This window comes from Mustela lutreola, chromosome 13 (assembly GCF_030435805.1).
Source record: "Mustela lutreola isolate mMusLut2 chromosome 13, mMusLut2.pri, whole genome shotgun sequence".
NCBI classification, from domain to species: domain Eukaryota; kingdom Metazoa; phylum Chordata; class Mammalia; order Carnivora; family Mustelidae; genus Mustela; species Mustela lutreola.
The window spans coordinates 60,782,989-60,809,306 of record NC_081302.1 but is presented as its reverse complement, the minus strand read 5'-3'; the positions used below and the strand labels follow the sequence as shown (position 1 = coordinate 60,809,306).

The window sequence follows — 26,318 nt, the reverse complement described above, 5'->3', positions numbered from 1 at the left end:
TTCTCTTTGTTCTGATGACATTTAGCTTTATGGAAGTTCAAAGGCAACTTGATTTTTATCCTTTGTTGTTAAGGTCATTTTGTAAGAATGAGCTTTGAAAGTATAATGTTGATTTCTTTTAAAAGCCACAAGACACTGAATTTGGGGGGTCACCAATAATCTCAACTAGAAGAGCTCTTTAAGTGATGAGGTTTAGCTCTTTTTTCTGCTTAAACTGTTGCATTTTTGTTGCTTCTGCTTCACTTTTTATATTTTTTGTTCTTGTTGGCTTCCTCCACCTCGCCCATTGTTGTAATACCTGGATCACTTTATCTTTTCCATATCTCTGAAATATACATATTGTAGGTGCTCAGTAAATATTTTTTGAATGAATAAATGAAGCCTGACTCATTTTTTACCTCTCAGTTGTCCTTAGTCAATTTTCCATAGGGTCATTTCTGCTCTGTGAAGATTTGGATTACCATGCTGTATTTGGGGTGTTATCTATATATGTGTGTATATATATGTGTGTGTGTTTCTCATCTTTTATCTTGGCCAGCTTTTAGTTTAAGTCCTTTTCTTTTTTTGTCAGTTATGTCTGTTCTGTCTCCTACAGAGAATTAATTTTGGAAGCAACCTTTCCTGTCTTAAGTCCACAGGGCATTTCTTCTCTTTCTTGGGCTGCTTCTTTTTTTTTTTTTTTTTAATAGAACCTACATTAATTGTTGTTTATTCTGTTTATTCACTCTTGACAATGGAAAAGTACAACAGGGCCAGTATTAGTCCATGGACATTTGTTTGCTGCATGGCCCACTATCAGCACTACGCTAGAGGGCATGTTGGTGTACACAGCCTACAATTTTCAGTTCCTAAGAGGCATTCCTCTAGAGTTAGTCTGTTGTATTTAATATGGCATCCTCTCCTGTCCCTGCTTCCTGCTTTGCTGAAATAGAATGTATAGTCTAAAAACTCTGAGTAGACTTTATAGAAAAATTCCTACTACCCTTTTATCCCCAGAAGGCACCATTTTCAGGAGTTGGCCATTCCTTTTGTCCCTGCCTTAAGCACTTTATCTTAGGCCATGATGGATAGATAGTAGGAGTTTAAGATTTAGAATGGATATGGACCAGTGATGAATCACCTCGAGCTCACTGTATATAACATAGCTATTTTCAGAGGGTGATGCCCTTTAAGAACCCACTCTTTGAGTATGGAGGTTTCTCAAAAAAATTGAAAATAGAACTATCATATGATCCAGCAGTTCTATTTCTGGATATTTATGAGAAGAAAATAAAAATACTAATGTGAAAAGCTATATGCATCACCATGTTCATTGTGGCGTTATTTACCAAGAAATGGAAAGAACCTAAATGCCAGTCAGTAGATGAATGGACAAAGAAAATGTGCTTATATATGTATAATACACCCATAAATATTATTCGCCCATAAAAAGTGAATTCTTGCCATTTGTCGATATGGAAGGAACTTGAGGACATTATGCTAAGTGAAATAATTCAGACAGAGAAAGACAAATATTGTATGGGCTCACCTGTATGTGGAATTTTAAAAAAAGTCAAGCTCAGATACAGAGAACAAATTAGTGATTGTCTGAGGTAGAGGTGGGGGTGGATGCAATGGGTGAGGGGGGTCAAAAAGTACAAAGTTCTAGTTATAAAAATAAATAAGTCATGGGGATACAATAAATAAAATAACTAAACCAGTATTAATATAAAGGCAATGTATCTGGACTTTCCCAAAACATTTGGCAGATTTGTTTTGATATCTTCATAAATGAAATGGATAAATAGGAGTTATGACTAGGTGAATTAACAGTTGAATTTTTTTTTAAAAAGAATTCCCTCACTTTATAGATAGGACAAATGACAGCCAAGCAAGGGTGGTAATTTCTGAATCATAGTGGATCAGTTACCAATTCAGAACCAGACGGGTTTAACTACCTTGTATTTGTTTAGTAGGTAGTGCTGAGTGCCAGTTGGCTCAGTTTTTAAATGGCAGTGGAGTAAATGATGTGATTGGGGTGGATGCACATGCAAGTGTCCAGCATGGTTGCCCAGGGAGTAGAAAGGGCAGCCCTGGGTTTGAGGGTGATACAGGAAGGTGTTCAGTCTGGGGGTGGGACGGGGCTGGTTATGGTCTGAGGAGAACAGAGCAGTTAGGAGAGTTTCACCAAAATTTATAGGGGACCGGGGGCGGGAACTGCATAGTTTGAGATACAGGTTTTGATTTCCCTCATAATATGGATCCCAGAATTGAAGAATAATGGTCCTATGAAATTTTAAAACATTATTAAACTAATTTTATATTATAGTTGTAGAAAATAGGTACACTTAAAATATGAAAATAACAAATTCAAAAAAGGAGTACTGTATTAAGAGGCATTATACTGTGTGTTTTTCCTCTGTTATATAATTTTATTGCCCCCCAAATGTTAACTTTTTCTTTTTAATAATAAGTTCAAAAGAGCAAGGATTGTATTTTTCTTGTTCATAACTCTATCCCAGGTATTTAGCAAAGTGTCCATGCTTAGTACTTACTCAGATTGTTCAGTGAACAAGTGAATGAATAAATGAACAAATCAACAGGCAAATAAAAAGTTGGAAGACAGCAAATCAGGAAATGGTGGATAACTACCATGGGAGTCCTGAAAACATTTGTGATATTACCAGAATTAGCATTAGAATTAGCCTGAGAACTAAGAACTGAGAACTGGGCAGAGCAACAAGTACTGGAAAAAAATCACGTCATATCACATATACGTGACCATATTCTTTTTTATTTTTTAAAAGATTTTATTTAGGGGCAGAGAGCACAAGCAGGGGGAGAGGCAGACGCAGAAGCAGGCTCCCGAGTGAGCAGGGAGCCCATGTGGGTCTCGATCCCAGGACCCCAGGATCATGACCTGAGCCAAAGGCAGAGGCTTTAAACCACTGAGCCACCCATGCGCCCCTAAAGTACCTAAGTTTTGTTTTACCTAATATTTTCTATTTTTAGGTATCTATTTATTATAAAAGTTATATAGGTATTTTAGAGATAGTTAAACCCGTCTGGTTCTGAATTGGTAACTGATCCACTATGATTCAGAAATTACCACCCTTGCTTGGCTGTCATTTGTCCTATCTATAAAGTGAGGGGATTTAAAAAAAAAAAAATTTAACTGTTAATTCACCTAGTCATATCATCTAACTCCTATTTATCCATTTCATTTATGAAGATATCAAAACAAATCTGCCAAATGTTTTGGGAAAGTCCAGATACACTTAATTGACTGAGCCACTCAGGCACCCCGTGCATGATACCATATTATTATTTGTACTCTATTTTAATGTCAGGAGTATTTAGTTGGAATTCTCACAGTCGATTATCTTTTCCTTAGTGCAGTAGAACTATATGAAGAAATGAACAATTATACAAATGCATTTAGCATTTAAAAAAAAAAACTTTTTAAAAAATATTTTATTTATTTATTTGACAGACAGAGATCACAAGTAGACAGAGAGGCAGGCAGAGAGAGGAAGGAAAGCAGAGAGCCTGATGCAGGGCTCTGTCCCAGGACCCTGGGATCATGACGTAAGCCAAAGGCAGAGGCTTTAACCCACTGAGCCACCCAGGTGCCCCTAAAAAAACTTTTAATGCTAAGTATTTAAACATTAAATATTTAGCCTTTAAAGAATAAATTATATTTTTTAAAAGAAAAAAATGTGTAAGTGATTCAAGGACACAGATGTGTCTAGAACACTTAATTAAGACAATATCATGTCTCAATTAGTATGCCTTTCTCTTTTGTGAAATCATTCATTCATTATATCATAGAACTTTTTGTAATAATAGCAGCTAAACATTGTAGAGTACTTTACTTATACAAGGCCCTGTGCAAGATGTTCTACTTACCTTTAATCCTCACAACACTGGGAGGGAGATGTTATCATCTCCATTTACAGATGAGATCACAGAGCCTTAAGGATCTGTGCCCAAGATCACTTAGGTAAGAAGCAACATTTGGCTTGCTCTGCCCAACTTATCTAATGATTGGTTCAGTACCCACCCTACTACCACAGTTCATACACTTTTAAATATACTCCACCTTCATTTATTGATGTGTAGGGCTGACTACTAAAGTAAAATCTAGTGTGTCTTTACAATTTTATTCTTGAATTATATAAAGGTACACGATACAATGTTCTGACTCTCTTTTTGCACCTGACACTGCCTACTGTGAGAATCATTGTGATCTTCACATGCTTTATCTTTGAATGCTCTGTCAACTTTCAGTATCTGCCTTAGAGGCTGCCTGGAGTCTCTTATTTTCAAACCTATTGCCCCAAGAGTGGACAGGTTCCCCTCTCACTTAGTCTCCCCACACTGGGGAGTTGAGGCACCCCTGTCGAAAACACCATTTCTTCTGAAAATGATAATTTAAGTCTTTTGTTTTATCATCAAAATTCACACTGTTTTGATTTCTACTTCATAACATATATATGTCCCATTGGAATTTTTTTTAAAGATTTCATTTATTTATTTGACAGAGAGATAGAGAGCACAAGTAGATAGAGTGGCAGGTAGAGGGAGAGGGAGAAGCAGGCTCTATGCTGAGCAGGGAGCCCGATGGGCTCAATCCCTGGACCCTTGGGATCATGACCTGAGCTGAAGGCAGACCTTCAACCAACTGAGCCACCCACGCACCCCTCCCATTGGAATTCTTGATTACAAACAACAAATCCTGAAGGAATTTATTGGAAGGATATAAGGTAGCTCACAGAATGACAAGTTCTAGAGAGCCAGATTTGGGAAATCGGATTTTAGGGGGATTAGGGATTTAGAACCGTAGCTATGGTTATGCCACAGGAATAGCTAGGTAGAGTGCTGCTATCCACTGGTGCACATTTGTGTATACACACTTGGATAATATCCTCCATTGACTAAGTGCAACATTGTTAATCAGAAAAATAGCATTTGTATAATATCCTCCATTGACTAATTGCATCATTGTTAATCAGAAAAATATTAGAAAAAATAGAATTAACCCAAATGTCCATTAATAAGGTATTAATAAAATAAATTATATAGTAATTTAATAAAGTTTCCACATAATAATTATATATCTGTATAATAGAATACTATATTGTATACAATTGTAGGAGATCTAAATATATACTCGTAGAATGGTATTCAAGACATAACAAGTAGAAAAAAGTTACAAAATACTGTGTTTAGTATTACTTTATTTTTGTTTAAAAATGTATCTAATATTACATATAAGAAAAAATTCAGAAGGAACATACACCAAACTGATATATTTGTTATCTCTGAGCTATTGGTTAATGGACTTATGATATCATGTTTCTGTAATGTTTGAAATATTTTGCCAATAACTATAAAGTATGTGAATATGCCTCTCCTAACTGGAAACTTCAATAAGGATTTTCTTCCTAAATAATTACATTATGGTAGGGCAATGACAGCCATATTCAGCTTTCTCTGCTCTATGTAAATAGATGTTCTCAAAAACAAGAATTAATACTCCTTTTCCTCACTCTCCTCACCCTCCACCATGGTGGTCTTCATTTCCTCAGTGAGTATGGCCAGCTGAATGTTTGAAGAATAAATAAAGAACAGATCAGATTTTAAAATAATTTTACCTTGCGATTTTGTGATTGTTATGGGTAGCATTAAATATTGCCTTACCACAGTATGTGGATCCTAATCTCACTTTTGTTTTACATGTTTTATTTTATCTATCACCGTCATTGTCGGCAGCAGCACTCTCATTAGTTAAAAAATCTAGTTTTAAGTACTCCTTTTCCCAGTGGGACTCTTTCCCGAATCCTTGTATTTGTATTTTAGAAAAAAAATTTTAAACTTTGAATAAAAAGTTTTCGGCAAAGTTTTAAAAATACCTGTCTTAAAATATATATATGTATTTAAATTTGGTGTAAAACTTGATGAAACTCATTTTAGTTGATCAATGTTAATGTTTCAAATTATTGAATTAGGGTTTTTGAAAACATAAGACATTCTGGTATAACAATTTAATCATGTTAAGAGTTAAATTCTTTACAAACTGGTGACAGCCATGCTGGAAAACAAGTTGGAGGTTCCTCACAAAGTTAAAAATAGAACTCTCCTAAAATCTGGCAATCACAGTACTAGGTATTTACCCAATGACTCTAATTAAAAGGGATACATGCACCCTGATGTTTATGGCAGCATTATCAATAATAGCCAAATTATGAAAGCAGCCCAAGTGTCCATCAGTTGATGAATGGATAAAGATGTGATACACACACACACACACACAAAATGAAGTATTATTCAGCCATAAAAAGAATGAAATCTTGCCTCTGCAATGTGGATGGATCTAGAAAGTATTATACTGGGCGCCTGTGTGGCTCAGTGGGTTAAGCCGCTGCCTTCGGCTCAGGTCATGATCTCAGGGTCCTGGGATCGAGTCCCGCATCGGGCTCTCTGCTCAGCAGGGAGCCTGCTTCCTCCTCTCTCTCTGCCTGCCTCTCTGCCTACTTGTGATCTCTGTCAAATAAATAAATAAAATCTTTAAAAAAAAATAGAAAGTATTATACTAAGTGAAATAAGTCAGTCAGATTAAGACAAACGCCATACGATTTCACTCATATGAAATTTAAGAAACAAATGAGCAAAGAGGAAAAGAATAGAGAGAGAGAGGCAAACCAAGAAACAGATTCTTTCTTTTCCCCCCAAGAAACAGATTCTTAACTCTAGAGAACAAACTGATGGTTACCAGCAGGGAGGTGGGTGGAGGCGTGGGTGAAATAGGTGACGGGGATTCAGGAGGGCACTTGTGATAAGCACTGGGTGTTGTATGGAGGTGTTGAATCACTATATTATACATCAGAAGCTAACATTACACTTCTGTTAACTACCTGGGATGTAAACAAAATTTTAGATAAAATTTTAAAAAGTTAAACTCATGATTCTTGTTTGCTTATTTGTTTGTAGCATTCTGTATTGGAAGAAGAAATTTCTATAGATGAAAAAAATGCCTTTGTTTAGTAAATCACACAAAAATCCAGCAGAAATTGTGAAAGCTCTAAAAGACAACTTGGCGATTTTGGAAAAGCAAGACAAAAAAACTGACAAGGTATGAACTAAAATGATAATATTATTATTCAGATGCATGTTTTCCAAAACCAAAAACCAATGTAAAAGCTTGATGAAGAATCCCCGAATATGGTCTGTGATGTGCACATAAGGTCTCTATAAATACATATAAATTGATTTCAGGATTTATGCTGTTGTTGACTCTTTTGCCTTGAACCCTTGGTTCACTATATTCAGCCTCTGACAAAACTTGGATCCCTCTAGACTACAGACCTTAAAAATCTAAGGGGCTATACAGGTATTTAATGCTAAACTGACAAGAAGGATAGAACATTTTTATTTAAGGATCACCTAATAGTTTCTATGACAGTGCAACCTCATTTTAACATTTTTTAAAGGTCCTTCTAAGCAGGATTTCCTCATAGATAAGGTGTTGTTGTTGTTGTTGTTGTTCTTTTCTTTATATTTTGTTCCTTCCAGAGGATGTTGGATCCTATGTATTCAATTTCTCTCTAAAGTGACTGGTTAGTTTATGGCAACACTTAAGAGATCTAGAAAATAAATATCCTTTAGTTCACAGTATCTTCCCATCCCAGTATATTAAAAAAATCTTGGATCTTGTAGGTATGTAGAGATATAATGTTTTATTCTGCATCTTGTAAGGTATGTAGAAATGTATTTTTAATTCTTGTGTACTTGTAATATTGAATCAAATATTGGCTCAATTAGAAAGAAGAAATGACCTTCATAAAAGAGTAAACCCAAATTTACTAGTAAATTTACAGTAAATCTGCACAAGACAGAAAAAAAACATAAAAAGATACTCGCTTTCATGAGTAGTCAGGAAAAGGCCAGTTAAAACCACATACATTCATATTACACACTCACTCTCCTGGCAAAAATGAAAAATGTCTGATGATACTCAGTGTCGGCGAGGATGGAGAGCAATGGGAACTTTCCTCCACTGTGAGGGATAAGGTATAAACTGGTGTCACTGCTTTGAGAACCAGCTGGTATCATCTGTCAAATCTGAGCTTGTACCTCTGTTAAAACCCTGCAATTCTACTCCGACATACAAACTCTAGAGATAATCTTGCACTTGTGAACCAGGATGCACGCACTTGTGAACCAGGATGCGCGTACAAGAGTGTTCATATGTTGCTGTTCCTAATAACCCCTCAATGGAAATGACCTAAATGTCCATCAAAAGTAGAACTGATGAACTGGGGTCCAGCCATTAGTAGAAAACTTGAGAGCAAAGAAAATGAAAATGCTGCTGCCTCCGTGCAGTTGCATGGATGGACCTCACATCTATAATAGCAGCAGAAGCACCTCCTAAGAGGTCCCAGGTGTTATTCCAAAAAGTTCAAAATTGGCAGAGCTCAACTATATTGTTTAGCGATGCAAATACAGGTAAGAAAATATAAAGAAAAGTAAAGAAATGATTGTCATCAAAAACATAAAAACATTTACTTCTAGGTTGAAAAGGCTGCATTCAGGTGACTTCAGGATTTCTGGAAGTTTTCTACTCTTAACCTGTGTTATGGGCCACAGAAGTTTGCTTTATAATTATTCTTAACTGCATATAATTTAAAGCACTCTTTTGTGGCTAAATATCACCCTTAAAGAAATTTCCAACCTTTTAATAAATTAAGAATTGTTTCAGTCAGATCATAAGATGTATCTGGAAATTACTTTTTTTTAAAGTAGTCATGCTACTATGAATTATTTGTATTTAATCTGCCTTATTCTCTTTATTCCCTTCCTTGGTTATAATGATTACAGAACCATACTTCAAAGTAATAAAACTATATTTCTTTAAAAAAATATTCAGCAGATTACATTGTTAACTTTTTGGCCTATTCTCTTTTGGACGTATTGAATAAATTCACATCCCATACAATCTGCCTCTTTAACGTGTACAGTTCACTGATTTTTAGTATTCTCAAAGGTTCTACAACCATCACCAATATCTAATTCAAGAATATTTTCATCACCCCCAAAAGAAATCCTGTACCAGTTGGCAGTCATTCCTCATTGTCCCCTCCCCAGGCCTGAGCACCCACTCATCTGTGGATTTCCCTCTTACTCTTCACAATATAGAGAAGTGTTTTTTTGTCATTTTTAAGTTTCATAGAGAGCAAAAAAAGGTGATGATTATGTGGGAGAGACAAGTGGATTAACAAAGTTAGTGGCTTTTGATAATTTGACCGTGTGTTTTGACAATTCAGGTTTACTATACTGTCCATTAAAAAATTAGAGTGATAGGAATTTGTTGAAAACCTTAACAAATGCTTTTAATAAAGACCCGTAGCTACTGATAAGTCTTCAAAACAGTCATTTTAATTTTTTAAATATTTTCTTTATTCATTTGACAGAGAGGGAGAGAGATCACAAGTAGGCAGAGAGGCAGGCAGAGAGAGAGGGGGAAGCAGGCTCCCTGCTGAACAGAGAGCCTGACCAGGGACTCTATCCCGGGACTCTATCCCAGGACCCTGGGACCACGACCTGAGCCGAAGGCAGAGGTTTAACCCACTGAGCCACCCAGGCGCCCCAGTCATTTTAATTCTTTTTTTTTTTTTTTTTTTTTTTTTTTTTTTTTTTTTTTTTAAAGATTTTATTTATTTTATTTGACAGACAGAGATTACAAATAGGCAGAGAGGCAGGCAGAGAGAGAGAGGAGGAAGCAGGCTCCCTGCCGAGCAGAGAGCCCGATGCGGGACTCGATCCCAGGACCCTGAGATCATGACCTGAGCCGAAGGCAGCGGCTTAACCCACTGAGCCACCCAGGCGCCCTTAAGAGTAAAATTTATAGCTAATGACTAGATTAGTTAGGCTATATTTGAGTAGGTTTTAAAGGAAGAGTGTTTTGATTATGTTGACCAAATAGAAATACCAGAGACTTTTTTAACATAAATACATTTTTGCAACATTTTCCAAAATAAAAAAAGCACTGTCAAACAGTTTTTTGGTTGCTTGTAACTGTATAGTGTTCATTGATCATAAATGAACAGAATCCAAGAAGTGGAGTTTTTTGGTTTGTTTGTTTATGGCTTGAAAATTTTCATTCCCTCTTCACTGTGAGCATGTTTTTTTGGTCACCAGGCTTCAGAGGAAGTGTCGAAATCTCTGCAAGCAATGAAAGAGATTCTGTGTGGCACAAATGACAAGGAACCCCCCACAGAAGCTGTGGCCCAGCTCGCACAAGAGCTCTATAATAGTGGGCTGCTGGTGACCCTGATTGCTGACCTACAGCTCATAGACTTCGAGGTAAACCATTTGTAAAAGGGTGCTGCCGCTGCTTTGCAAGTTCAGTGTATACGATCATAAATATTTGACTTTGTTTCTATTATTACTCTTCATCTATTACATATAAACCCAGTATTTTCCTAAAACTTCTCAAATTTCTTTAATAAGGTAAAAAGATATCTTATGGTTAAGTTTTCTGCAGCCAGGAGGCAAGGCTAGTGGCCATCAATAATAATGGTAATAATAAGGGATAACATTGAGTGCTTACTACATGTCATACAGTTCCAAGCGCTCATCTCCTCTCCTTCTTAAAGGAAGGAATTCCAAAGGAATTCCTGTGTGATTGGTACTATACGATGAGCCTTGTTTTATAGATGAAGAACCTAAAGCTCAAAGCTATTAAGTAATTTGTGCAGTCAGTTGGATGCTAAGAGCCAAAGCTGGGATTCAAACTCGGTGTCTTGGACTTGTTCATTTAGTTAAAATATTATACCAATGATTTCAGAAGTTTGTTGAATGCTAGCAATATAGGATACGTATCTCATTTTGAAAGCAGTTATACCTAATTTACTTGAATAATAAGTGAGCTAAATAAAACAAAAACTTAGAAATATGAGTGGTGAAGAGGTGTAGGTGTTTTATTATCTATGGTAAATCTGACTCAGAATGGTGGTTTTTCAGTAAACAGCGTGTGTGTAAGCCATGTTTGACCATTGGCTATTTTGGTGATAGAAGTCTTGGTTTTGATTTGTTTATTGTTTTTGTTACTACCCTCATACTAAGAGCTTGGGTTTTCACTGATTCGCAGAGATGGATGAAATGCAGATTTTTTTTTTTTTTAAGATTATTTATTTATTTATTTATTTGACAGAGATCACAAGTAGGCAGAGAGGCAGGCAGAGAGAAGAGGAAGCAGGCTCGCCACTGAGCAGAGAGCCCGATGCAATGAGATGAGGGGCTCAATCCCAGGACTCTGGGATCATGACCTGAGCCGAAGGCAGGATCTTTAACCCACTGAGCCACCCAATCGCCCTGAAAATGCAGATTTCTGAAATAGCTTTTAGTTTTATCCCTGGGAAAATAAAAGGAAAACTAATTATGGTGATTACAGTGATTAGACCAAGATAAGATCAGGGCTCTGGGGATCTGTGGAAATACTAGCCCACAGCTCTCTCCTTCCCTTACCTATTTTTCTATCTTTGACATTTCTACTCAGTAATCTCTTTGTCTACTTTTTCCTCTTGCCTGGCTTGCTCACTCTCCCCCCCCATCTTACTCCTCTCTTTTTAAACTGGCCATATGTGGAATGAAGTGTAGTTTTATCATTGCATCTGTGTGTTTTCATGGTTTTTCTATTCAGTTTCAAGTGAGATAATGAACACTGAAAGGAGTTGTGCACAGTGGAAAAATACTTGGGATTAGAATTGTTTAGAGCCCCTGCTGGGCTATTTGATAGTAATGTGACCTCTTTGAGACCAACTTTTGTCATCTCTAAAATAGGAAAAGTATGAACTTACAGCACTGCTTTAAATATTAAACTGAATATATGTGTGTGTGTGTATATATATATATATATATGTTGTATAAGAACAATATATACATGTGTAGACTATACACAAATGTCAGAATATACTTGTTCTCATTTTCCTCCCTTTCTCAAACTAACATTAAATGTAAACTGGTTTATTTTTCTTATAACCCTTGACTTTTTTTATTACTTTAATTTTATTTTTATTTATTTTTTTTAAGATTTTATTTATTTGGCAGAGAAAGAGAGAGATCACAAGTAGGCAGAGAGGCAGGCAGAGAGAGAGAGTGGAGGAAGCAGGCTCCCTGAGAAGCAGAGAGCCCGATGCGGGACTCGATCCCAGGACTCCGGAATCATGACCTGAGCCGAAGGCAGAGGCTTTAAACCACTGAGCCACCCAGGCGCCCCTATTACTTTAATTTTGGATTTAGTCGGTCAGTGACCATAAATGGGAAAAATACTCCCTATTATTGGATTATAATATTAAATTTCTATAAATCATCTATTGTTTCACACTTTTTCCTGAAAGTAGAAATGTATTAGCTATTATTATCATTAATTAATATGTTAGCTTGAGTTGGTTTATGAGATTAGCCCAATTTACCATTGGATGCTAGAAGGAATATGACCAAGGATGGTTACATTTTGAGGAATGAGTCAGGCATGAGATGTCATCAGGCCCAGTGAACTAAGGAAGTCTTGAGCAGCCACAGAGTAGTGTAGGTTCAAGGTGCTATCCAAGAATTAGGGAATAGGAGTATATCAAGACAGACTTTGGGTACCTTATGGCTTTAGCTTAGCATTGGCTTAAATAACGAAAGAGGAACAATAAGAAATAGTTATACAAGTTTCCCTTATTTTACAGGGGTACTAAAAATAAATAAATTTATTAAAGAGTTTTTGTTTGTTTTTCATCAGAGAGCACAAGCAGTGGAGTGGCAGGCAGAGGGAGAAGCAGGTAGAGGGAGAATCAGGCTCCTTGCTGAGCAGGAAGCCCATACAGGATTCAATCCCGGGACCCTGGGATCATGACCTGAGCCAAAAGCAGACACTTAACTGATTGGAAGTTCTAATGGTTAATTTGCAAGCAGCAGCTTTGCATCTCAAGCCTAAAGTACCCACATAAGATAATGACAACTTGATAAAACCTGTCCTAACTTTAGAGCGCAGTCTAATCACGCAGTCTAATCACACACAACTCTGCCCTCCTTGTGTCTTAGTTCAGAGGTAGAACTGGTACAGCCCCTTCTGGACTGAAAGTATCTTGAGTACTAGGATCCCGTTTCCCACAGCTAGTGCCCTGTACACTGGTTGGTTGAGTGAATGAATGAATGTAGGCTTGAGAATGAGAGACTGAAGAAAAAGAAAGAAGATTAGACCAAAGGAAGATGTCCTGAACACAGCAATAGGCCACTTTTCTTGTTGAATTAGTAAATGGTTTAGAAGGTATTTCACAAGTGGTGATAAGCATTCTAGTAAGTGTGTAGCCACCTCTGGGGGTTTGTTGGAGAGTACAACAATTATTTGACTGTTAAATTTTTGGTATATGTTTATAAAAGGGAGAAAAAAATATTATTTAGGGTTGGGCTGTAGCTTTTGCCAGATAACCTAAAAGAATGGAGTATTCCTTACAAAGAAAAATGAATTTTTGTTTAGAGGACACCTAGATGGGCTTTTTTTGTTAGTTGTGGAAGGTTAGGTCTCTAAACAATGTCTGGAAGGAAAAGACTGAAGAGAAGAGCTTAGTCTTCTTTTGCAGAGTAAATCAACAGAAATTTAAGAAATGCCCTCTCTTTTGCTAAGATCAATAGGAATAGGAAATAGAAGGAAAATAGGAGAACGTTTTGGAGTGAGGGAAAGTGTCTCCAGAACCATAACAGAGGAAGGGTTTTTGGAAATGACTAGTGGTGGGAGGCAAGACCAAGAACAGGGTTGAGAAGAGCTTGGAGAAGGGGTTTGGGATCCAGAGCTGACAGCAGTGAAGGTGGCCATGGCAGTGGCTTAGATTGGGTAGCTGGAACTGCCTTGGCAGTCTTTGTGACGAACCCATTTCTCCTTCAGGAATCCAGAGCAAAGTGGCCCATGAGGATGAGGAAAGTACTAGAGAATCCTACTGTTACAGGAATAAGGGCTAGTGAGGAGGCAGACCTTTGAGTTAGAATTATTTAAAAAGAAAATCCCATTACTTTATAGCCATAAATTTTTAATCTAATTCTTTAAACCTTAAAATTGCTGACAGAAAAGAACCGCTTCTGCATATTTTTATGAAGTTCAAAAAAAGACTTGTGGTTGAGATTGCAAGTCTTCAGATTTTTATGGGCTCAGGATCAAACTCAGAGCTGTGTTTTTTGAGGTTTGGCCGCTATTCAAAACACAGCTTCAGACTCTGATGTTTTGAAACACAATGTGATAAGAGATCAAAGGATGAATTTATTGATGCATTCATTTTAAGGGCAGGTGTGCCTTGCAAAACCAGGGTGGATGCAAAGTCATCTGTTCAGGCTGAATTAGAAAGTAGTCCAAAGAAGCAGAAAACCTTCTGCTGTGATAATTTAATCTCTATTATTTCTTGCTACATTAAAAAAAAAAAAGTCAGCAAAATAAGTACTCCAGTACCAGCTTCTCATTTACCCATTTTACGGTCTTAAATTTTTGAAAACTTCTGTCCCTTTGTAAAAATCCTTTTCTGTTCATTGGCACCCTTTAAAGTGGTCCTTCACCTTTGGTTTTATTACCATAAAAATGAAGAATCATAAAGCCTTAGGACAGAAACTTTGTGCTATACTTTCAATGCTATTCCAATCAAAATTCTACCGGCATTTCTCAAAGAGATGGAGCAAACAATCCTAAAATTTGTATGGAATCAGAAGAGACCCCAAATTGCTAAGGAAATGTTGAAAAAGAAAAACAAAACTGGGGGCATCACGTTGCCTGATTTCAAGCTTTACTACAAAGCTGTGATCACCAAGACAGCATGGTATTGGCATAAAAACAGACACATAGACCAGTGGAACAGAGTAGAGAGCCCAGATATGGACCCTCAACTCTATGGTCAAATAATCTTCGACAAAGCAGGAAAAAATACAGTGGAAAAAAGACAGTCTCTTCAATAAATGGTGCTGGGAGAATTGGACAGCTATGTGTAGAAGAATGAAACTCGACTATTCTCTTACATCGTACACAAAGATAAACTCGCAATGGATAAAAGACCTCAACGTGAGGCAGGAATCCCTCAGAATCCTAGAGGAGAACATAGGCAGTAACCTCTTCAACATCGGCCACAGCAACTTCTTTCAAGATATGTCTCCAAAGGCAAAGGAAACAAAAGCCAAAATGAATTTTTGGCACTTCATCAAGATCAAAAGCTTCTGCACAGCAAAGGGAACAGTCAACAAAACAAAGAGGCAACCCATGGAATGGGAGAAGATACTTACAAATGACAATACAGACAAAGGACTGATATCCAAGATCTATAAAGAACTCCTCAAACTCAACACACACAAAACAGAAAATCATGTCCAAAAATGGGCAGAAGACATGCATTTAACAATTTGAATTGCTTACTATGTGTGTAGGGTGTTGGTTCTAGCTGTTCTTGAGTCCATCAGTTGTTCATGTATTTTGCATCCATCATTAGACAAATTAAGTCACAGAATTTACAATTACAGGTGAGGAAATACTATAGCATATTAAATGGAATTTTATGTTACCGTGACCCTCTCGTCATCTTAAACTAACGAATATAAGCTTCAGAAACATTTATCCTATAAAGGAACATAATCTATGGGTGATTTAAAATGGCCCTTAATCAGGCCCTTAATCAGAAGCGTTAACATGTTAATTCGTAGTGTTCCCCCTATAAAAATTAAGACAATGACCATTTTAGTTTGACCTTACCATACTTGTTAATGAATGTAACCTGCCATAAAGATAAAGACTGCTCACACCATTGTATAATGTACAAAATGTTTTATCCCCTCTGCTTTCTGGGGAGTGGTCCCTCCATCCCCACCCACGGAGTTACAGTGGGAGCAACATTTTTGTGCAGCGTGACACCTGTCCAGTACACAGGGTGAACTAGTAGTGGTCATCTCATCAAAGCAGGGCCAGAGAAGTCTGCAGGATTCTGGAACTAAAACGGAGATGGAACTTCAGTCTCTAACTAGGAGCATCAGTCTCTAACTGCATCCGTGGTCAGATTTCCTACCACGTAAACTAAAAAAGTAGAGGAAGCCAGCATGCAGAAAAGGCAGAAGAATGAAGATGAGGAGAGAGAGATAGAGAGGGCCAGGAGGTTTACAAGGAGCTCTGCATTAGAATTCTTGTCATGTGTAAATACAGTTATACTAAAAAATTTGAGAGCAACTAATTCTGAGCTCTGAAACTTTCCCAGTATCTGTAAATTAGTTTAGTTTGAATTTTGGTCCCCTGCAAAAGCATTCATCCATGCAGTGAACACTCCCTACCCCCAACCCCTTGCAGACGGCTCTGCCTATCTAGTTCTGCTAGTGAAATTCAGCACAAATATTTGCCCTATCCACAACAGCTCTCCCCACCCCTCTTCCCCCAGCCGACACAGGAGCAGAGGAGAGATGCCCATGACTTCAACGGCTACAGTTATGTTTCTTTTTTTTTTTTTCTTTTAATTCAGGTGTAATTGACAAATAGTAACATTCTCTCTTCTTCTTCTTCTTCTTTTTTTTTTTTAAGATTTTTTTTAGTTATATACTTGACAGACAGAGATCACAAGTAGGCAGAGAGGCAGGCAGGGGGCGGGGGAAGCAGGCTCCCCGCTGAGCAGAGAGCCCCGTGTGGGGCCATATCCCAGGACCCTGAGATCACGACCTGAGCCGAAGGCAGAGGCTTTAACCCACTGAGCTACCCAGGCGCCCGTCTCTCTTCTTAATACACAGTTCTGTGATATAGAATAATTCCATCACCCCCCAGATTTTCCCATGCCTTATTGTAATCATTTTTCCTACCCTCAGCCTCTGGCAAGCACTGATCTATCTTCTGTCCTTGTATAATTTGCCTTAACAAATGTGGAAATGGCATCATGCAAAATGTAGTCTTTTGATTCTGGCTTCTTCTACTTGGCATCATGATTTTGGATTCATCTTTGTTGTTGCTGTGTACCAGGAGTTTGTTCCTTTTTATTGCCAATGGCTTTCTACTGCATGGATGTATGCAGACCATTTATCCATTCCCCAGTTGGTGGATATTTGGGGGAATTTCCAGGTTTGACCCGTTACAAATAAAATCTCTATAACCATTTACGCAGTTTGTGTGTGCAGATGTAGGTTTTCATTTCACTTGTGTAAACACCTAGGAATAGGATTGTTGGGTAGTGCTGGGGGTTTTTGTTTGCTTTTAGCTTTTTTTTTTTTTAAGTTTCAGCCACTCAAGTAAGTATAAGTGGTATATTGTGGTTTTAATTTGCATTTCCTTAACAACTAATGATGTTGAGCATATTTTCGTGTGTTTATTTGCCACCATATCTCTTCTTTTTTTTAAGATTTTATTTATTTATTTGACAGACAGAGATCACAAGTAGGCAGAGAGGCAGGCAGGGAGAGAGGGGGAAGCAGGTTCCCTGGTGAGCAGAGAGCCCGATGTGCAGGTCGATCCCAGGACCCTGAGACCATGACCTGAGCCGAAGGTAGAGGCTTAACCCACTCAGTCACCCCAGTGCCCCACCATCTCTCTTCTCATGTGAATTGTCTATATAGGTCTTTTGTCCTCTTTTTATTTGGTTGTTGAATTTTGGGAATGCTTTATATTTATATATCCTACATATAAGTCAAGGGCTGCAATTTAAAAATGGGTGTTTTCTTCTGCAATGCTGCTCTCTTTTACTCCCTTATTTGCCTTCGCAATTCTTTTTTTTTTTTTTTTTTAAGATGTTATTTACTTATTTGTCAGAACGAGAGAGGGAGAGCACAAGCAGGGGAGCAGCAGGTTCCCCACCGAACAAAAGCCGATGAAGGGACTTGATCCCAGGACCTGAGCCAAAGGCAGATGCTTAACCAACTGAACCACCAGGCGTCCCTGCCTTTTCTCACTTCTCTTATCAGTAAAAGATGCTCTTTATCAGCAGTTCTAATTGCTCTGCCTGCTGTTCATTGCTTCTTTCTTCTCACTTTTTCTCTTTCTGTATTTAATTCCAGTTGATACCTCCATATGTATCATTCATTCTGCAGGTAATTGTTGACTAGATCAGGTTAGAGCTGACCTTCTTGAATTTGTCAGCTTAATGCAAGTGCTTCTTCAGGTTTGCCATCTGCTCACTTAAATTATAAGTTATCTTAGAATTACTGGTGAGTTTCAGGCATTCAGGGTCATTTCTAGATGTTGCTTTGTTACCATCAGAGATTTTTTTTTTTCTTTTTTTCTGGCCATTTCTAGAACTTGAAATCTGACAGTCTGAAGGTTGCTGAAGACTGGTTTTGAAATAGTTAAGGTTTTACTCCAGTTAGGTATAGTGTAATGAATGGATATCCGCAAGGTTCTGTATTATGGAAAGCCCATCATTAATCATCTGGTACCTGTTTAGATTTTCTCTAATCCTTTCCATTCTGATCCTTTCCTCTGATTTGACAAGCTGTTCCTGGTATCCAAGCTTGTTTTTGTTATCCACAGGGGGCTTCCTTTGCCTTTGCACATTATTTGCTAATGAACCAGAAGAATGTTTTCCTCTGTGTAAAAGTTGGAGAGAGTTCTGTGGAGCTTCATGTCTACTGTTCACTGGAATGCCGTATGGAAATGTTCTTGTGGCATTTCACTGGGAAGTATGAAAAACAGGCTCTTATGACTTTTCAAAGAGGATTGAGGTTGTGCAGGATTACTGTAGAGTCTACAAAGATTTGAACAGAACAGATGACTTCTTTCATTTTAAGCTTTGTTTATATTTATAGCTGTACCTCTTATACAAGTATATTGTTTAACATTTGTGTAAGTGAAATTCATTTCTTATGAAGTAGTATGAACATTTGTACTATTTTAAAATGAGAGCAGTTGATCCTAAAGTATCCTTTTAAATTGAAGACTCAGCTCCTAATTTTCTGAAAAACTTTGAATTTTATATTCTGTGTTTTTCTTTAAAGAAGATAAAATTTGCATTCCCATGTGTCTGGTTTTTTTGTTGTTGTTATCTCTCTCCCCTTTTTAAAAATTCTTCTCTCTTCTTTCCTGGTTCCCTTTCCTTCCTTTCTTCTTAATTCTTCTCTCTCTTCCTTATCTACCCTTCTCTGTTTCAATCCATGGAATCAAGTGAAAGCAGTGGCTAGTCATATATTTTTCTTATATTTAATCATTGCCAACATTTGGATATTCTTGTTTCTGCCAGTTACATACCATAATTTATGTAACTGTTCCTAATTCTTGACATATTTATTATTTCTAACTTTCTCTTGATTTCGGTTCAAGTCATGATCTCAGGGTTGTAAGATCAAGACCCACATCAGGCTCGGTGCTGGGCATGGAGCCTACTTAGGATTCTCTCTCCTTCTCCCTCTGCCCCTCCCCCATCCCGTTCCTATTCCCTGCTCTCTCACATACACATACTCATTCTCTTTCTCTCTCTCTCAAAAAAAAAAAAAAAAAAATCACTGTGTCTGAACCTCTTTTTCTATATTTAAGATTGTTATTTAGGATTATTTTCTCGGGCTAGATTTCCCAATTTGAGATTCTAGGACATCAGCCAGCAATATATGAGAACCAGCACTGAATTTTACGTAACATTTAAAAAAATTCTGGGACTCTGGACTTAGGTGGCCACACAGGAGGCTCCTGAATTTCTCTCTTCCTATGGACAAACAGAAGGTACAGTTACACATGCAGGAACTCCCTCTGAGAGAAATCTAGAAATGAGCAAAGTGGGTCCTATTCATTGAGCAACTGAGAAAATAGCCACTTCAGAATGGATAGGAAAGGCTGAGACACACTGGCCATAAAGCCCACCCCTTGGCATAGCACCATATAGCCTGGGTGGGGGGTACCCCAATGCCCAGCTTCTCTTTGAGGAGCAAATGGTTTGGACCACACATCTGATAGCCCAGGTTTTTTTTTTTTATTTGACAGAGATCCAAGCAGGCAGAGAGAGAGAGGGGGAAGCAGGCTCCCTGCTGAGCAGAGAGCCCAACGTGCAGGTTGATCCCGGGACCCTGAGATCGTGACCTGAGCCAAAGGCAGAGGCTTGAACCCGCTGAGCCACCCAGGCACCCTGGTGGCCCAACTTTTAAGGCTGCCCACTGAGGAATGGTCCCCCAGGTCACCTATGTATGAAAGCTGACAGGGCTCGCATTCATGAGACCCACAGGACTATAGCAAACAAAGGGACAGTTGTTCATGGGTGCAAGAGTACTTGTTGCAACTGTCTCCGCCTCCCCCGAGCTAGCACAGAGGAAGCGCGACAAAAACACCCAACTCCCAGTCTTTCCCTGGGAGGGGTCTGATGCGTCCTTTACAAGTGACTGACTGAGGTTCCGGCTTTTAATTAGCATGCATCTAATTGCTGGCTATCGTCTTCCCAAAAGAGCTACTGGGCACCTCCCCTGCTTTCTTCCTCTAGCTTGCTCCAACAAGAAAGCCAATAATAAATAATACAGAGACATGTACCTTGCCCAGTTTCCCTGATGGCAATATATTGCAAAACCATAGCAAAGTGATAGCACTGGGATATTGATATTGATAAAGTGATGATACAGAAAATTTCCATCACTACAAAGATGCGTCCTCTTGTCCTTTTATAGCTGCTACCCTCTCTCACCCCATCCTTGGCCTCTAGCAACCAGGAATCATTCTCCATTTTGTAATCCGAATGTAAATGGTACTGTATAATGTGTAATCTTTTAATTTTTTGAGTTAACACACAATGTTACATTACTTTCAACATAGCACAACATAGTGATTCCATAAGCTCATACATTATGCTATGTTCACTGCAAGTGTAGCTACTGGTCTCTTCCCAGATACCACTATTACAGTCTCACTGACTATATTTGTTATGCTATCTTGACTTATTTATTCCATAACTGGAAGCCTGTATCTCCTACTCCCTTTCTCCCATTTTACCCAATCCCCCACTTTTCTCCTCTATGGCAACTATCAGTTTGTTCTCTGCATGTATAGATCTAAGTCTCCATTTTGTTTGCTTATTCATTTGTGGGTTGTTGTTTTTTTTTTTTTACATTCCAAATATAAGGAAAATCTTGTGGTATTTGTCTTTCTCAGTCTCACTTATTTCACTTAGCATGATACTCTTTATGTTCATCCATGTCTCAAATGGCATAGTCTTACCCTTTTTATGACTGTGTAATATTCCATGGTATAAATACAGCACATCTTCCTTATCCATATTTCTGTTCATGGACACTTAGGTTGTATAAGCTGTTGTTACTGACATTTTTCATTCAGCATAATTCCTTAAGATTCATCCAGGTTGTTGCATGCATCAAAGTTCATTCCTTTTTATCACTGAGTCCATGGTATGGGTATATAGCACAGTCTGTTGAACCATTTACCTGTGGAAAGATTTCTAGGTTGTTTCCTGCTTTTGATTATTATGTACAAAGCCGCTGGGAACATTCATGGCCAGGCTCCATTTCCCTGTGATATATACCAGGAGGGCAACTACTAGTATAGTAGGGGCATGTTAAGTTTTTATTTTATTTCATTTCATTTCATTATTGTTTTTAAGATTTTATTTATTTATCAGAGAGAATGGAGCACAAGCAGGGGGAGCAGCAGGCAGAGGGAGAGGGAGAAGCAGGCTCCCCACTGAGCAGGGAGCCCAACTCAGGGCTCTACCTCAGGACCCTGACATCATGACCTAAGCCACCACAGGTACCCCTTATTTTATTTTTTTAAAGATTTATTTACTTCAGAGAGAGAAAGAGAGCAGGCGGTGGGGCAGAGAGAGAAAACCCTCAAGCAGGCTCCACACCGAACACAGAGCCTGATGTGGGGCCTGACCCCAGGACTCTGAGATCATGACCTAAGCCAAAACCAAGATTTGGATCTTCAAATGACTGAGCCACCTGTTAAGTTTTTCAAGAAACTGCCAAATTGTTTTCCAGATTAACTATATATGTTAGATCTCCACCTACAATGTACAAGTGTAGTTTCTTTGCATTTTTGTCAGCTTTTGTTGTTGTCATTATTTATTTTAGTTGTTTTGATAGGTATATGTAGTAATCTCTCCTGGTGATCTTAATTTGCATTTCCCTAATGGCTAATTATGTTGAACATCTTTTATGTGCTTGTAGCCATCTGTAGATCTCTTCACTGTCTCTTCCTATCTTTTGCCCATTTTCTAATTGGTTTGTATTTTATACTACTAAGTTCAAAGGATTTTTTACATATTCTAGCACTAGTTCTTTTTAATCATATGTATGGTTTGAAGTATTTTCTCCCTGTCTGTAACTTGTCTTTTCATCCTATTAACAATATCTTTTACAAAACAAAAGTGCTGAATTTTGTTTTGCTGAATTTTGAACTCCAGTTTGTTAGTTTTTGTTTTCTAGATGGTGCTCTTAGATTATTTGCCTAACTCTAGATCCTGAGGATATTCCTCTCTTTTTTTCTAGAAGTTTTATAGTTTTATGTTTTACATTTAAGTCTGATCCATTTCAAGCCAATTGTTGATAAAGTGAATCCTTTAAGAATATTTTTCTGTGGGGCGTCTGGGTGGCTCAGTGGGTTAAGCCTCTGACTTCGGCTCAGATCATGGTCTCAGGGTCCTGGGACTGAGCCCCACATTGGGCTCTCTGCTCAGCAGGGAGCCTGCTTCCCCCTCTCTTTCTCTGCCTGCCTCTCTGCCTACTTGTGCGCGCTCTCTCGCTCTCGCTCTGCCTACTTGTGATCTCTCTCTCTGTCAAATAAATAAATAAAATCTTTAAAAAAAAAAAAGAAAATTTTTCTATATGTCAATTAGCATTCTTAATCAGTACTTAGTCCGTTTTTTATATGGCTAGTAGTTTTAAGATTGACTAATTAATTGAATAATCTTAGTGTCTTTTAATTTTTTAATTTTGGGTCCTACTTGTTTTGGTATTAAAATCTGCCACATTGGGCTCCTGGCTAAGCGTCTGCCTTTGGCTCAGGTCACTATCCCAGAGTCCTGGGACTGAGGCCCACATCGGGTTCCCTGCTCAGGAGAAAGCCTGCTTCTCCTCTCCTGCTCCCCCTCCTCCCTCTCTCTTTCTGTGTCTCTATCAAATAAATAAATAAAATCTTTTTTAAAAGTGCCACATTAATAGATGCATGAGATTCAGTGGTCTAGATTTGTGATAAAGGGCTTATAGATGCCTATGCCTCTAAAGTAATAAATCAGTCCAATAAATATTGAATGCCTACTATATATATATCAGGCCCTACTACGGGAATTGAAATATGGTTTGTCCTTGGGAGCTATCAATGTGATGAAGGAGTTAGAGACAAAATTCATTTCAGTATACTGTGTTTGGTGCTGGAATCAGTTTAGGATGATGGCTAAGAACCCAGATTCTAGATTCCATCAGTTTTGGATGGAGTCCTGGCTCTCCAACAACCCACTTATATAAGGTAACCTCACTAGTCCTTAATTTCCTTACTTACAGAATGTACATTATAAGGTTGTTAGGAGGATTGGAAAATACATATAAAGTTCTTTGTATAAGTGCCTGGGACAGAGTAAGCACTTAATGTTAGCTGCTATGACCGTGGTAGAGATGGAGGTAGGGGTAGACATGGAAGAGGGGGTACTGGTGTATGTAGGCAAAGATGTTGTTGTCACACAGAGAGGGGCAGTTATCCTAGAGGTGAATCCGTCTGAACTGAATCTGTTGTATTGAAAGAGGACTTCAACGACCTCCATTTTGACCTGTCTGTACTTTCTAAGTTCTTATTTCCAGCTTATCTCTTAACTCGGGCAAAAGACCCCTGCAGGCAAAGCATCCCGTGATAGGAACTGAAACTACCCCCTCAAGCAAAAAACATCTACCCTGACGTCAGCAAGACCACACGTGATTGACCCCAAGACAATGATCTTTACTGCTTGCCTACAAGTACCCACCAAACTTTGTCCCACATTTTCCTTATATAAACCCAGAAGTATTTTTCAGCACTTTAGATAGTCTGAGACACTAGTCCACTCTCTTCCCGGTGCTGGCCTCACTGAAATAAATTCCTTTCTTGTTATACCACCACTCATATCTCTGCCTTTGGATTTTGTCAGCAGTGAGTGGCTGAAACCTGGTCTTTTTGGGAACCCTGCAGTCAGGTGCTCTTGGCACCCATGTGCCCCTGTTACAGGATGACTAAGACTTAGCTACAAAAGGGAAGGAAAAGAATTCAGGACAAGCAGAACAGGAGCAAAGGTATAGAAATGAAAGTCATATATACCTTTATGTAGTACAGTCCATTGTTATTAACAGAACTTGAAGTAGGAATTGAAAAGTGAGCCGTGGATGGAGAGGTAAGCAAGGGCTAGGTCATGGAGGGCGTCAGACTTTTCTCTCAGCAAAAGGAAGGCATTGAAGAGCCTAAGAGAACAGCACAGTCAGATTTGCTTTTCTAGTTAGCTCACTCAGCCCAGTGAAGACTTTTTTGAAGTAGAGGACATAACTGGAAGATAATCTTTAACAGTTCATTTGAGAGATGAAGGCCAGAATCAGGGCCATAGTAACTCACGATGGAATGTCGTCCTTTTTTTTTTTTTTTTTTTTTATATAAAAAACTCCTGTTTGGGGCGCCTGGCTGGTTCAGTCAGAAGCACATGCACTCTTGATTTCGGGGTTGTGAATTAAAGCCCCACACTGGGTGTGGAGATTACTTAAAAATAAAATCTTAAGAAGCAGAAAACTCAAGGTGCCTGGCCTGGGGGGCTCAGTCGGTTAAGCGTCTGACTTTGGCTCAGTTCGTGCTCCCATTGGGGTCCCTGATTGCAAGGAGCCTGCTTCTCCCTCTCCTTCCTGCTCGCGCTTTCTCTCACTCTCTCTTTCTCTCCCAAATAAATAAACTGAATCTTTAAACATAACAAAATCTGTTCAGTTCAGAGCTTCAGTTGGAGAAGGAGACAAGCCTCAGGTTGTAGGGTGTGTGAAAGTGGAAGTCTTGTAAATGAGGACTCAAAAAAGTCCCATCCAACCCTGGCTATAGTTCTTCTGCTTCAGCTGCTAGAATTGAGTAGCCCTCTCTATTCCTCTAGGTTAGATATGATTTCTTACAATCACCTAAGTCATGTATATCCACCTAATAGAAAAACTCACATTTTTTTTTTGTAATACACCGACTTGGAATGGGAATGGATAAAGTAGAGGGGAAAAAATTACTAGAAAGTACATTTAAGAAAAAGGAATCTGATTCTAACCAACATTTGCTAAAATCTTTATTTTCTTCATCCATTTTCCGTCCTTATTTAAGATGGTTTAAAAATGTTAATCATAATTTTCTTCTTATATAAAGCTAAAAGGTAAAAAAGCATTAGGAATTCAATTGTACCATATCCACTATTTTAAATTCTTCTATGCCATTTCGTTTACAAGTGTGAGAAATAGACTTCTTGTTGTTCGAATTAACCACAGTGCAAATCCGATGGAAAAGAGCTGTGTCTGTTTGTAGAAATCTTTGTTTAAATGTTTGGAAGCACAGCTGACTAAAGATATATGACAAGATAAGTTTAAAAAATAAATAAATAGGTCACGGGGATGTAATTTATAGCATGCGGAATATAGATAACAATAGTGTATTCTTTTTTATGGTAAGAGCTACTAACTAGACTTATGGTGATCATTTTATATTGTATATAAATGTTGAATCACTAAAAAGAATGAATTAATGGTTTTAGATATTACAAAGAACAGTGCTGTTTCCCTTTGTGTGTGTTTATGTGTAAACAGCTTTTGAGATACAACTTACACTCCATATAATTTACCTATTTTGATTGTGTAATTTAATGGCGGTTTGTTTCTTTAACAGGGAAAAAAAGATGTGACCCAGATATTTAACAACATCCTGAGAAGACAGATAGGTACTCGGAGTCCTACTGTGGAGTACATTAGCGCTCATCCTCATATTCTGTTTATGCTCCTCAAAGGGTAGGTTCATGGTTTCCTTTAAAGTAGGTTTGAATATAGAATAGCTGTTAAAAGGATACAGCTATGGGCACCTGGGTGGTCCAGTTGGGTAAGCAATATGGTTTCCAAGACCACTTTGCTCAGCTTTGCCATTTCATCTCACAGGAAGGTGAAAATACATGGAAGAAATTATCAGCCACTGGAAATGGCTCATTTTACTCCCATTCACCTTCCATTTGAGAGCAGTCAGTCTTTCAGCCCCTTAATTCTTAAGGAAATCTGAGAAATGTTGTTTAGTGTCCAGGTAGAAGAGGACAGTGGATTTTGGTGGATTGCTAAACATTCTCTGTTGCATACTGTTTCTTTGAAAATTACTTCCCTTCCATTTTCTGTGTTCTCACTTTCTGAATTTC

The 26,318-nt window shown here is 38.1% G+C and overlaps 1 protein-coding gene across 16 annotated transcripts in view; it reads left to right on the top strand.

Annotated features, from left to right (window-relative positions):
* CAB39L (calcium binding protein 39 like) overlaps positions 1–26,318 on the top strand; it is a 124,887-nt gene that overhangs the window by 56,870 nt on the left and 41,699 nt on the right. For all 16 annotated transcript variants that reach the window (XM_059144483.1, XM_059144466.1, XM_059144476.1 and 13 more), the window contains 3 exons: positions 6,973–7,114; positions 10,180–10,344; positions 25,808–25,926. In XM_059144483.1, the coding sequence (XP_059000466.1) occupies positions 7,004–7,114; positions 10,180–10,344; positions 25,808–25,926 (395 nt within the window). In that variant the 5' untranslated portion in view covers positions 6,973–7,003. The remainder of the gene's footprint in view (positions 1–6,972; positions 7,115–10,179; positions 10,345–25,807; positions 25,927–26,318) is intronic.